This window comes from Chlamydotis macqueenii, chromosome 4 (genome assembly GCF_036417535.1).
Source record: "Chlamydotis macqueenii isolate bChlMac1 chromosome 4, bChlMac1.mat, whole genome shotgun sequence".
NCBI classification, from domain to species: Eukaryota; Metazoa; Chordata; class Aves; order Otidiformes; family Otididae; genus Chlamydotis; species Chlamydotis macqueenii.
In genome coordinates, this window is record NC_141559.1 from 74,295,863 (window position 1) to 74,307,969 (window position 12,107).

Genomic DNA, 12,107 nt, shown 5'->3' on the forward strand with positions numbered 1-12,107 from the left:
TAAATAAACTAATGCAAGGCCCCTGGCTTGATATTCACAGCTCTTGAGGGGACTAGAGGTTTGAAAGACTGCCTCTGACAGCTATTTTTCACTTGGGTAATGAATGTGCCTAAACCCCTGGGGAAAACAGGACAACATTCAAAGTACCTAGACTATACCATGCAATTAAAAAAAAAAACCAAAAAAAACCAAAAAAAAAAAACAAAAAAAAAACCCAAAGAGATTAAATCAGTATTTTAACACTTTCAAAAATGAATGCATCACTTCAGGCCAATTACACCACACAATAATTAAGTTATTTCTTGCACAGATGGGTACCACCACTATTATATGTGGAGACATGGAGTAAGTGCATTTCAGAATTAGTCGTCAGATTCCAGAAACCCCTGATTTCCAAAGTGGGAAACCTGCCAGAACTAGCAGGCTTATTCAAAAACAAAGACATTTTCCCTTGATGCGTAACGCAACTAGAATCAGTAATGATTCTTGTGTTGCAAATCAATAGCTAAATGCTACCACAGCATAAACACGTTTCACTTATTTAAGAAAGTTAAGATCTGTGTTTGAAAAATCGTTCTCAACAGCTCTGAGTGATGCAAACCTCATTTTGCTTTTCCGTTATTCATATTTTGCTTTCTAGATCTTCAAACAAAAAAAACCTCAAGAGTTACCCATTACGGGGACGGACATTGGCCTGGCTTTGCTACATCAGCCTGCGGTCAGCGAAGTGCCCCCTGCAGAACACGCGGGCCAACCTCGTCCCCCCAGCCCTTCTCGCAGCATGTATAAACCCAACGTATAAAAGCCCAACTCATAGTGTAAGCATACACGCCATTTACCTTTATAGCAATTTGAAACCAAGATTACAGATCACTTTAAATTATGTAGTCATTATTTTTCTTTTTATCCCAACATTTTAATTCAATAAACCAATCAGAAATGCATCTTCCATTGATAGGAGATTATGAATGGAGAACCATTAAAGCACTTAAAAAAGCAACCATTATTAATGGTTTAGTCCTTTGAAATATCGATTATTGACTGGAGATAGTTTTCAGCAGTCTTTATTATAATTACTGTACATCATTGAATAGTCTTTCCATGCAAACTCCATGAAATCATGAGAATAGAAAAGTTTTGTTTCAGCCCACACTTTTTTCCATAAAATCACCGTTCTTTCGTAGAATACAGTTCCCATAAAATAGTAGTGCACTGTGAGATGAGTGTAGAACAAAGTTAGTGTATGCAATAAGGTTATAGCAAAAAAGGAAGGTGTTTTACATCTTTCTTTTAGATTTTTGTTGTTCCTAAAAAATACAGATAAAATCTAGTTTGTCACAAAGCTAAGAGAAACTAAGATTTTAGTTTTGCAAAATTAATTTCTTTGATTACTTGAAGGTCTCTCACAGGTGACTATGACAGAAAAATAAAACACAATCACCAGTGAAAGTAGACCAGACCAGTTGGAATACATGAAAATTAAAATCTGTTAAAAAATATATATATAATAATTCAATATGTAGGATATTCATCATTTGTTGTGGAAAAGTCTGAATAAATTTAAAAGGGGAACTGCTACAGGACCACCAACTGCTTCGTTTTTCTTTCACAGAGGCCCATGACTACATGGGAACACAGTGACTTTTGGAAAAACTACATTTTCAGCCCCCAGAACACAACGAGACCTAGGTAACAGCACCATAAGCCCCTCTGCAGTATTTTTTTTTTTTTTTAATTAGGCTTCACAGTACTGTTATGCAGGACCCATCTCTAGGAATGAAAAGGGTAGTGCGGTTCCAGCACCCATCCAACCCTTCATTTCTTATCCAAGACTACCAAATAGAGAGGTTGTTACATGGGTTACTCCACATCAAATGAACTGAGATCACCAGCTCATTTCCGAAAGACCAGGAAAGAATTGCTTTAGTTTAAAATAAGAAGGAAAGTAATGAATATAAAGTTTAGCCCAAGAACCCAAAGACAAAAGAGATTCTCCTTTCAGGAGTTCCTGTTATGGCTCATTTTAAAGAAATCTCCTGTCTTATCTGCCTTCTGGTGCACATGTCAATGCTCTGGATTTCACATGTGACCTATCAGCATCTCAAGACAGCATCTGCCCTTTGACATGTACATTATTACCAAATATAAAGTTCGTCAACTTTGTCTCACGGTAATTGCTAGTTCATATCTATTACTCTTTTTGCTATTAGAAGAGAATTTCAATCAGAATTCTTAGTCCAAGCCTGAAAGAACTGTTTTTAAATAACGAAGGAAATCAAAGCTTAAAACCAGTTTGTGTAACTAGGTCTAGAATTTATTACTCCTGAGAGAACAAAGATACAAAATACATGTGAAAACTACACAAAGATTTCTACAAAGTAAAAAGTAGAAAGTGGGAAAAGGGAAAGCTACAGTTCAGTGGTTACACAGAAATGTATGGCATGCATTAAAATATTGGAAATTCATGAAGTTTTTTTTTAAGTGCAAATGGTTTTTTTTAACAGTTCTCACTGAAAAATATGCAAATTGACACCTATGTTGTACACTTGTCGTATCATCAGAAAGACACCAGCACAAATCTATGCATATACACATCAATATCTCTGAAGTACATTTTGTGGTATTGTTATTTGTAGGCACTGGTTACAAGTCTGTTCAATACTCAGTTTCAGAAATTAAGTGGTAGCGCTTATAGAACATTTCAAATACTACTAATAAAGGATTCTGTTTTTAAAATACCAAGAGGATGAAATAATTTGCATTGCCATTTATAAGCATCTAACAACCAAAGAAGTATTTACAAATCATCAACCATACAGATAAAGAACAGTATCAAATACTCTGTGTAAAAAGATAAATAATTAAAATGTATATTCCCACATCACAAAAAAATGTGATCATACAAATCATGGCACCATATGTTTGTGAAACATCAAAAATAAATGTAGCACATAGATACCTCTTCTTATATTTTACATTAAAATGTACAGTATAATGACTGTAAAATGTCAATGTCACAACCCCCATCGTCTTCAAACTCTTGTTTCTGGTAATAGCAATTACTATTAGAGTCCGTGTTTATAAAGAAATTTCATACTTCAGCATTGGGCTAATATTGCTCTGTGATATTGCTACACCATGAAACTTACATCCTAAAAAAAAGGTACATATTTTCTTTAAAATTATTTAACAGAAAGAACTATTTCACGTGTGAATATTCTCGGAGAAAGTGTGATAGATGCGCTCTATTTCTCTGTGTAGCAAAGTATGGGTTAAAAGAAACTGTAACATTTTTATTTTTAGTCACAAATATCTTATTTATTAGAGAAATATTTTTTAAATTAAGGTTTATTCATTTCAGATTTTAATCATAAACAGTACTGCAATTTTCAACACATAATTAGGGTTCCTGCTAAAGCACTTAAACTTCCAAACCCTAATCATGTATCTCATTAGGACAAATGGATCAGAAAATCTGGAACGCAACAGTGTTATGCAGCTCAAAATGCTGATACCCTGGTTTGTACTCCTAGGGTAAAGAATGAGAGAATTATAGCATATAGATGTGTTTTAAAGGTTCGTCTGCATGTGTCCATTTTTGGCCACATATCAAATCCAAACAAAAGTACATTGTTAAAGGCAACCAGAAATATTACAGTTAGCACAGACTAAGGCAATGAAAATATTTTATTTTCTTTTTTTTTTTTTCTGTAAAAAATTAAGGTGCAGAGAGAATTTTCTTTCTTGTTTTAATGGGTGCCAAATACTGATTAACAGTGTCAAGAAAGCAGTTTCACATAAAAGGAAAGACTATTAAAATCTAGAAATACCTGAATTGGATCTTTGATATCCAGATTTTTCCTGATTACCTGCAAAAGGAGTTGGGGGTGGATAGTTGGCTTCTGAGAGTTTACTGATGTCTGACGGTGGCGTTGGTGGAGGCGGTGGTAGCAAAGTGCTGTTAGGGCTGCTAATATCTCCTTCAGACACAAGAGTCAAATCTGCCACGTTCTCATCATCTACCATCTGTATGCCTTCAGCTTGTAATTCTCTTGACTGCCTTTTCCATATTGTTGCATTGTTTTCCTGTGCATGCAGAATTGGAGACAATGGAGTATTAAATGGAACACTGAAAGTCTTCTGACTGTGGAGTGCTGTCAAAGCAGATTTATGCTTATTTTCTGCGTAACTCATTTTCTTAACTGAATTTTCATTAAAGTTTTGTATGGACTCCTGTTTTCCACTTGGTGATGTACATCCATCCTTGCCATCATTTTTTGAAACGCGTTTGTTGAGGCCTTTAGGGCCTGCAGGAGTAGATGAAGATGGTTCTGGTCCAGTGGGTGGTAAACGAAGAAAGTCAGGAAGAACAAGGTCTTCTTTCCTTAGCAGTCCACGTTGGTCATCTGCTCTGTTACTTTGAGCTTTGGATATGAGTTCAAAAAATTCTATTGGGGAAAAACCCAAAATTGACAAGTTTTTGTCAGAAAGTGCAATGTCATTAAAACGTAAATTTTCAGCACATTTATTTTCCATGAAGATCTTCAATTGTTTCAATGCTGCCTTGAAATAAGATCCTATTTAATTAGGAACTTTTTCAACTGCAGCAATGTTCACTAGCATCACTATAATTAAGACCATCAGGATTGCTATTGCAAGAGTTTTGCAGTTTAGAACAGCTGCAATTCAGTGAGCCTTGAACACATCTTCTATTTTATGCAGTTAATAAATCTGTACACACGCATAGGATTTTTTAATTCTTTATACAAAACAAGGCTCTGGTCTTACTGACAACAGGTGCACATTTTTATATTCTGGATGGTTTCTACCCATCCTAACTCCAAAATAGCCATGCCATTTGGAAGTTCAAAGATGCAAAATGTTGCAAACTTCCTTGTTATACTGAATTTCTCTCGGCTTAATAACATTTCATCACAGTTTCAATTCAATTCATGGTGTAGTTTTAATCCAGGATCTTATCATCACAAGGCATGATCAGATGATGATTTAAGTAACCCCATTTTACTTTGTACTGCAATGAATCAGTAGCATATAGGTAGTCAATAACCATCAAAGGGGCCATTTCGAAAAGCGATGGGGCAGTTTCTTTTAACACAGAGCTTTTAACACAATTAGAAATGATTTTCTGATCATGTCCTTAATAATGTCCAATGATTTAATATGTTTCTATATATAAATAATACTTATAGTAAATCACCACTGTTCTAGAAAGTCTTAAAACTTGGCAATAAGAAACTTAGCAATCATAAGCCAAGAATTATACCACTTCTCAAAAATAGAAGCTTTGCAACAATAAATAAACTCTTTGGTACAAAACATAAAAACACAAAAATATGTAACTCGACAGAGGGTCTCTGCAGGTCCTAATTTTTCAAGGAGAGCATTGAAACTATGGAATATTAAAGATGCTTTAAAAGGCCATCTCCAACAGATGAATTAAAATTAGTAGTTTCAGCCCATCTTACAAATACTGTTTGAAGCAAAAAACATTACAAAATAAAGCACAGAATGTTAGTATCAGTTTTAACTTAGCATAATATGAAGTCATACACTTGCACTCGTATGACCTTATTCCTAATCCTCTACTCATATTTGGCAAGCTTTACAATGTATTTGTAAAAATGACTTTTTAACATGCTTTGTCAAATGCCATAAAATCTGAATGTAGCCAAGATGGAAGCTTCAAAATACTTCTTATCGCCAAAGTTTTGCAAAATGGCAGTATGCATATTAAAACATGCAACATTTCTAATATATGTCACACAAAAATGTTCCTTTCTGAAATTTCAAACTTCATAGAACAGTTGTTGGGTTTTTTTTCCATTAAAAAACAGTCTACAACATTTGGTACGTATTTTCCAAACTTGGACAAATTTCACAAAATTCAAAATAAAATGTGAAAGCCTCGAATTCTGAAGTTTTCAAATTATGTTAATGTTTTACTCAGCCCTAGGAAGAAAAATGAAGATATTAAAATATGGAAAACAAGTTAACAAAATAGTAAGCAACAGAAAATAATGTAAAATGCACTAGTATTTTGTAATAACATATTAACAAAAATCTATTTTGCAATAAAAGTTTCAGTCACAACATTTTTTTTTCCATTTCAGTCAGTGGACATGTATTCACAGATGAACATTCACTTTCTGTAAAACTGTGCGTAACCAGGTTTTAGATATGCATATTAGCTAACTTCAGGAGTAAATTTTAATCTGTGGGCAAAAGATGTCTTCTGATTTTTTTCTACTTGGGAAAATGGGGAGGAACATGTAGAGCTGACAAGACAGGTAATTGCTCCAGAGAATGCCCAGAGCAGAGGGTGGTATGTCAAGATTTCTACTGCTACAATATTTTTATTCCTCTTTCTCCCATGAGCATCTTTCTTTAAGAAAGCAAATTCTCTTATGAGTTCTTTTCCAATTATATCACCAAAAACTATTAAGATGTAATTGAAGGTAAAAATAGGACTCAGAATACCAGATTATCAATAACCCCTCCTTGATTATTTCTACTTCTAACCACCTTTTCAAGCTTGTACTCTTGCCCATCACAGCTCCTCTACAGTCATCAGATCGTAACTGTTATAGACTAGAGCACAAAATTTTCCAAAATTCTTACCTGAGTAAGTTAGGGCCTAAACCATTGTGCAGAACACCTTTCAGTGAGTTAAAGATTCTTATGTAAAGGTGAATAGACAGGCAAGCTTCTACATTGCTTGCAAAGGGTATTGAATGGCATATTCAATCATACTGAGTAATTAATTTCTTTTTATTTTACCTGGAATTAGGTAGCTTTCACTTTTGAAAACCCCAGTAGGCACCTACACCTATCTTTCGGCATTCTTAAAATTTCACTTTTAGCTTCAAAAACTTTACAATGCAAACACAGTACCAAACAAAAATATAAGGATCATGAAGATGATTTTCACAATGCAGTATTAAAGACACGGCACCTTTTCCCACACAGATACACAACTCTCACTTTTCTAAGACTACTTATGTTAGTATATAAACTAGGAAGTTCACATACCCTCTGCTTCATCCAAATTTATTTTCTGACATTTTTTTTTCCCAATCTTTGCAATAGAGTCTTCTCTCTTTGACAGCCGGACTTCCCTAGCATTTTTTCCATTTTCGCCTTTCATTTTGATAGAATTAGACTTTCCTAGAGTTCTTCCCTCTCCCTGCATTAGAAGGAAAGTTAAGGTACTACTTACATTTAGGCTATATCATTCTGTACATAATATGGTCTAAGTGAATAAAAAAGTTATTTTGAAAACACATTTCTCTAACACCACTACAACAAATGTTTTAGTTCAGTCTTGATTACAAAGAACATTTGCCATAGTACTTCCTAAAAATATATAATAAAATATAATATTGTTTACTCTGAAGAATTCACATTACAGAAAGGGGCAGTGAATTTCAGAGTAATACAATAATTTTTAAATATAGATAAGCCAATGAGACACGAAACAACAAATACAACACAGTGAACGAGCTATTTGATTCATCACAAGACAAAGTTCTCACAAATAAATGCTCTTGACAGTGGAAAAGTATCGGATGAATTATAACTATACTCAATCTAGTTACATAATTTGGCTGATTCAAAATAATGGATGAATGTAGTCTAGAATTCCACAAGGAAACAAAAGATGATCTTAGAGACAAAAATCATTGCAGAAGACTTACAGTAGATACTTGATTTCTTGAAGTAGTTACAGTTGCACTCTGTTTTACTGATGCACCTTTTTGTTTATCTGTAAACACTGAACATAAAGATACCTTCCGTAACTACAAATTTATAATTTCCAAAAGAAGTAATATTTAAGTAACGATGCACAAAAGAGATTTTTGGCTTTCCAGTTTCTCGAAGATGTATTCAGAAAATAAAGTCAGCACAGTTGGGTCCCCTAACACTTTTCAGTCAACACCTACCAGAGTCTCCCTCTTATCTTCACATTTTCCTAATACTGGCAATACTTTTAAAGATGCTGAAGTTTCATTTAAGTTCCCCTAAATTTTCAGTTTATTTAGATCAAATAGCATTTCAAATCTCAGATAATAATTCAGTTTGTAATTCTCAAATTTAGGATTTAAACAAGAAAAAAATAATTCATCAGAAAATTGAAAGGTAATGTGACTCTTTTCCAACCTGTTTTGTGCATCAGTTGTTTTCCAGACATTGCCCATATCCTCCTTGTCCACTTCTAAGTAACTAAATGACTCTTTCAAATTACATCTGCCTACAACAAATGGACTAACCAAAGACTGAGCTGCAAACACACAATCATGGCTTCTTTCCACTGGTATACTGACACAGAATCAGCCTGCTGCTAGAATGATCCTCTATGATTTAGGCTTTTATAGCAGTTGGCATCACACAGGATTACAATTTTACTTGTAATCCTTAAACTGATTATTCTGTGTGAGTATTTAGATTGATATCTTTTTTCAAAATGACAACTGGTTCTGTTTCCTAGAAAAATTACAAATCTGATTCTCCTCAATAAACACCTCCATCTTTATTCTCCTATTTCTTCCTCAAAGAGGATCTCTGCTCTAAGTCAATTTAATTTAACCACATCTAATTTTGTTTTTAAAACTAAGTGTTCTGTATCTATAAAAAGGTCTCCTAATGAAACCAAATCTTTACTTTCAAGGTTGCTTACATAAATCTAGCATGTTAATAGTGCCAAAAGATTGTCAGCTCTTCAGCTGATCAACTTCTATTTTTCAAATTATTTTCTCCAGAAAAATCACCAATTATATCCTTTTTAGTATTATCTCGAGAAATCATCACTTAAAACTGGAGATGTAGGCTCTGTTACTTTCTTATGCTAAAGGAGGGGGTTATCATAGCAGTGTATCTAGCTGCTGCACAAAGTGCATCTGTTTTACTTATACAAATTGTTTCTTATTAATTAATTGCCAAATTCACAGAAGTTATTTGGCATTTTACTCTCATTATTATTATTACTAAGCACTATGTCCCTGAAAGCGTATGTGTATCTATGGTTGAGTGCAAGTAAATATTCAAGTACTACTAGTGCAAAATTTCTTACAGCAACAGCAAAGTACTTGGTATCACCAGATGAATCTACCTTCAATCTTTACAAACTGCAGTCCTTTTTAGTTAAAAAGAATATATGCCACATGTGACATATCCAAGTCTAACCACATTTACCTCACCTTCGCAACAACAGCATGCGAAGTCAGGTCTTACAAAACTGACTTGACATCATAAATAAAAGCTTTTACACCAACTTACCTTTACCCTTTGCTGGCTCTTTTTCATCTAGAACAACTCGCTGACCATCCAGATTAGATATAGGGACACCAAGATCAAGTGGTTCCTGCTCACCATTCTAAAGTCGGAGGACAGTTTGTATATAATAGAGAAAAAGCTGTTTTCAGAACAAATTTATGCAGTCTTTTTAAAGAAAATGAGCAAAGCATTTTTACATTTCAATGTAGTCTCAATATATCTATCTTCTATAATTTAAAAAATGTTTATTCAATTTGTGTAAAACTACCTTGATTACAATGTCTGTAACTCATCTATGTGAGGAGAATGGTATATGGGGAAAAAAAAATTCAAGGAGAAAAAAAATCATCCAATTTGCAAGCATGCACAAATACTCTAGGACCACTAGGGTATGTTCAGCAGATCATATTTTTCAGAGGAAGTCTAAGATTATTTTATATTCTAAATTGGTTGTACTTTATTAATTTTGTAATTTTATTAAATTAAATTATCTTTATACAAACATGCTTTTCAGTTACTTTAAAAACTTGGACTGGTTCAGCCAAGACAGTATACATTCTACACGTATCACAAAAGTAACTTTCCATTCCTTGATATTCCATCATAATAGAATAGAAAAAATGCTAGCCAAGTGTTCAGTAGTAGGGAAGTTTAATCAGTCTGCTTCTGCAGAGGTTGTCTGCGAGAGCATTTGAGGTGACTTTCATGATTCCCAAGATAACGGAACAATAACTTTAACTCATCTCAATCAACTTTCCTGGGTTCATAATGGGAAAAGTTGAGCTCTAGAAGAAGCTAAGTTCAGGCTCTATTATTTCAGATGCTGGATTTATTCTGACGGAGAATATAAAACTGATGCAGACTATAGCTTTGAGGTAGTTACTATTAAGCATGATGGTTATGACTACTATGTATTTTCCTCTCAATATGCAGTTATAAATAGAGATTTTAATGCCTAATTATAAGGATAAGAATATTTTCAGGGACTATCATATGATCTTCTCCAGACAAAAAATAGTGCAGCTTGAATTACATCAAAAGATACTTACTAGTCTTGCCACAAGTTCATTAAGATTTAAACCATATTTTGCAACCACAGGCCTTAAGACCTCTGTTACTGGCTTGGTGGGTTTAGCCTTCAAACCAACTGATCGATTGATTGGAACAAGATCCAGCCTGAAACATATCAATTGTAACATTAAGTATGAAATATTCCAATAAACAAAATGTACAAAATATATAAAATCCCATCTACAACAGAGCTATCCTAGTTTACAGCTAGTGACCCTGGAACTTCACTAGCACAAACCCATCCTAACTTGAAGGTATAAAGCACTTCTAATACAAATAAAACTTCCACTGTTTCACTCGCTCGAGTTAAGTGAAGGCATGAGTCAATCTAATTGCACGGTGATCCTCAGATCAATTAGATACATTCCATAGCACTTTCATTTTTACAGTGAGATTGCTCTGACCATTCTGGTCCAGAGTGCTTCCAAAGTGATTCCATGCCTGTACTACAGCCTTGGATGCAAGAAAAATATTTCTTTCCACTTCCACAAGAGACACTCACAATGTCCTATGCAATCACTTCAGATGGGCTTGGACAGGAATTTTTATTTTTAAGCATAGGAAACAAAAACAGTGGAATTCCAGATGATGCTGATTTCTGGCTAGATGCCACCATATCACAAGAAATTGCTGTAAGAGAAACTTATATGCAAAGCTGTAAAAGCAATTCAGGTGAAATTTAAAGGATAAAGACAGTCCTCTTCAGAGTCTACTATGCAATTTTATATCATTTAATCAAAATAGCAAAAAATAAAGAAATGTAAAAAAAATTTTTAAACCCAAACAACTATTCCATTTATGTCTATTTCTCTGCACAGAACTGTGTCTAGTTGTTTTTGTTTTTAAATGCTCTTCATCTGTGCCCTGATTCCTCCATACCAGCCACATTTCACTATAAGGATACTACCGTATGAAAACAAGGGCAGGCTTTTCACTAAGAAAACTATCAGAAGTAAACATCATCAGAAGAAATGAAAATGATTAGTGATTTTGTCAGTGACAATCAAATGCAAACCCCATCTTTTCTCTCAAATAAATTAATTAAATACGTTTAGTGTTATTGACTTTTCTCCCTTCCAAGAACAACCTGAATAACTGCAACTTTGTCTTTCATATTTTCTTTGAATACAACAGCTACTAAATAGAAATGATCAATTTTAATCATTAACTGGTAATTGATACAGAAGTGGCAGACAGTCAGGTAACCAAGTATTTAGTATAGTATTTGTCTTACGTCTGAAAATATTCCAAATATTTGAGTATTTTTGCTTACACAGGGTCTGCCCACAGAAGGAAACAACGTAGAACATTTCTACACTTCAATTAACACACAAGTAACATATGGTACTGACTACTTAAAGTTCCTTTTTAATTTGGAAACTCAACAAGCTCACACCTAATAAAAGACTGCTCAATCTCAATTTCAAAATCGAATATGCTATACTGTATTCATTAATCTGAAGTACCCTTAAATAGAAACTAGCCCTACTTCCCAATGGAAAGTAATAGAAAGCCAAAATGAAGAATGCCTGACAAAATAAATTTTATTCACTTCAAATGTGCAACTCAGTAATGCAAAACAAACATTCTACTCCATTACTTTTTCATGAAATAATTATTTCAGGACTTTTCACAGCACTAGTTTAGATTTTTAGAATTTAGCAAAATTAAAACATTTCCTGGCATTTTGGAAAGAAATAGAAGCAAGCGATTTTGAAAAAAAAAACCTGTATACTACAACATAA

At 33.7% G+C, this 12,107-nt stretch overlaps 1 protein-coding gene across 6 annotated transcripts in view; it reads right to left on the reverse strand.

Moving 5' to 3' along the window:
- Window positions 1–12,107, reverse strand: part of RGS12 (regulator of G protein signaling 12) — a 90,259-nt gene that overhangs the window by 7,864 nt on the left and 70,288 nt on the right. For 3 of the 6 annotated variants that reach the window (XM_086746687.1, XM_086746690.1, XM_010118041.2), the window contains 5 exons: window positions 10,341–10,467; window positions 9,295–9,391; window positions 7,716–7,792; window positions 7,051–7,204; window positions 2,293–4,448 (listed from right to left, as the gene is read on the reverse strand). In XM_086746687.1, coding sequence (XP_086602813.1) covers window positions 3,814–4,448; window positions 7,051–7,204; window positions 7,716–7,792; window positions 9,295–9,391; window positions 10,341–10,467 — 1,090 coding nt within the window. In that variant the 3' untranslated portion in view covers window positions 2,293–3,813. Of the gene's footprint in view, window positions 1–2,292; window positions 4,449–4,539; window positions 5,971–7,050; window positions 7,205–7,715; window positions 7,793–9,294; window positions 9,392–10,340; window positions 10,468–12,107 lie in introns of those variants that run through there. The other 3 variants (XM_086746691.1, XM_086746688.1, XM_086746689.1) reach the window with 3 other exon arrangements.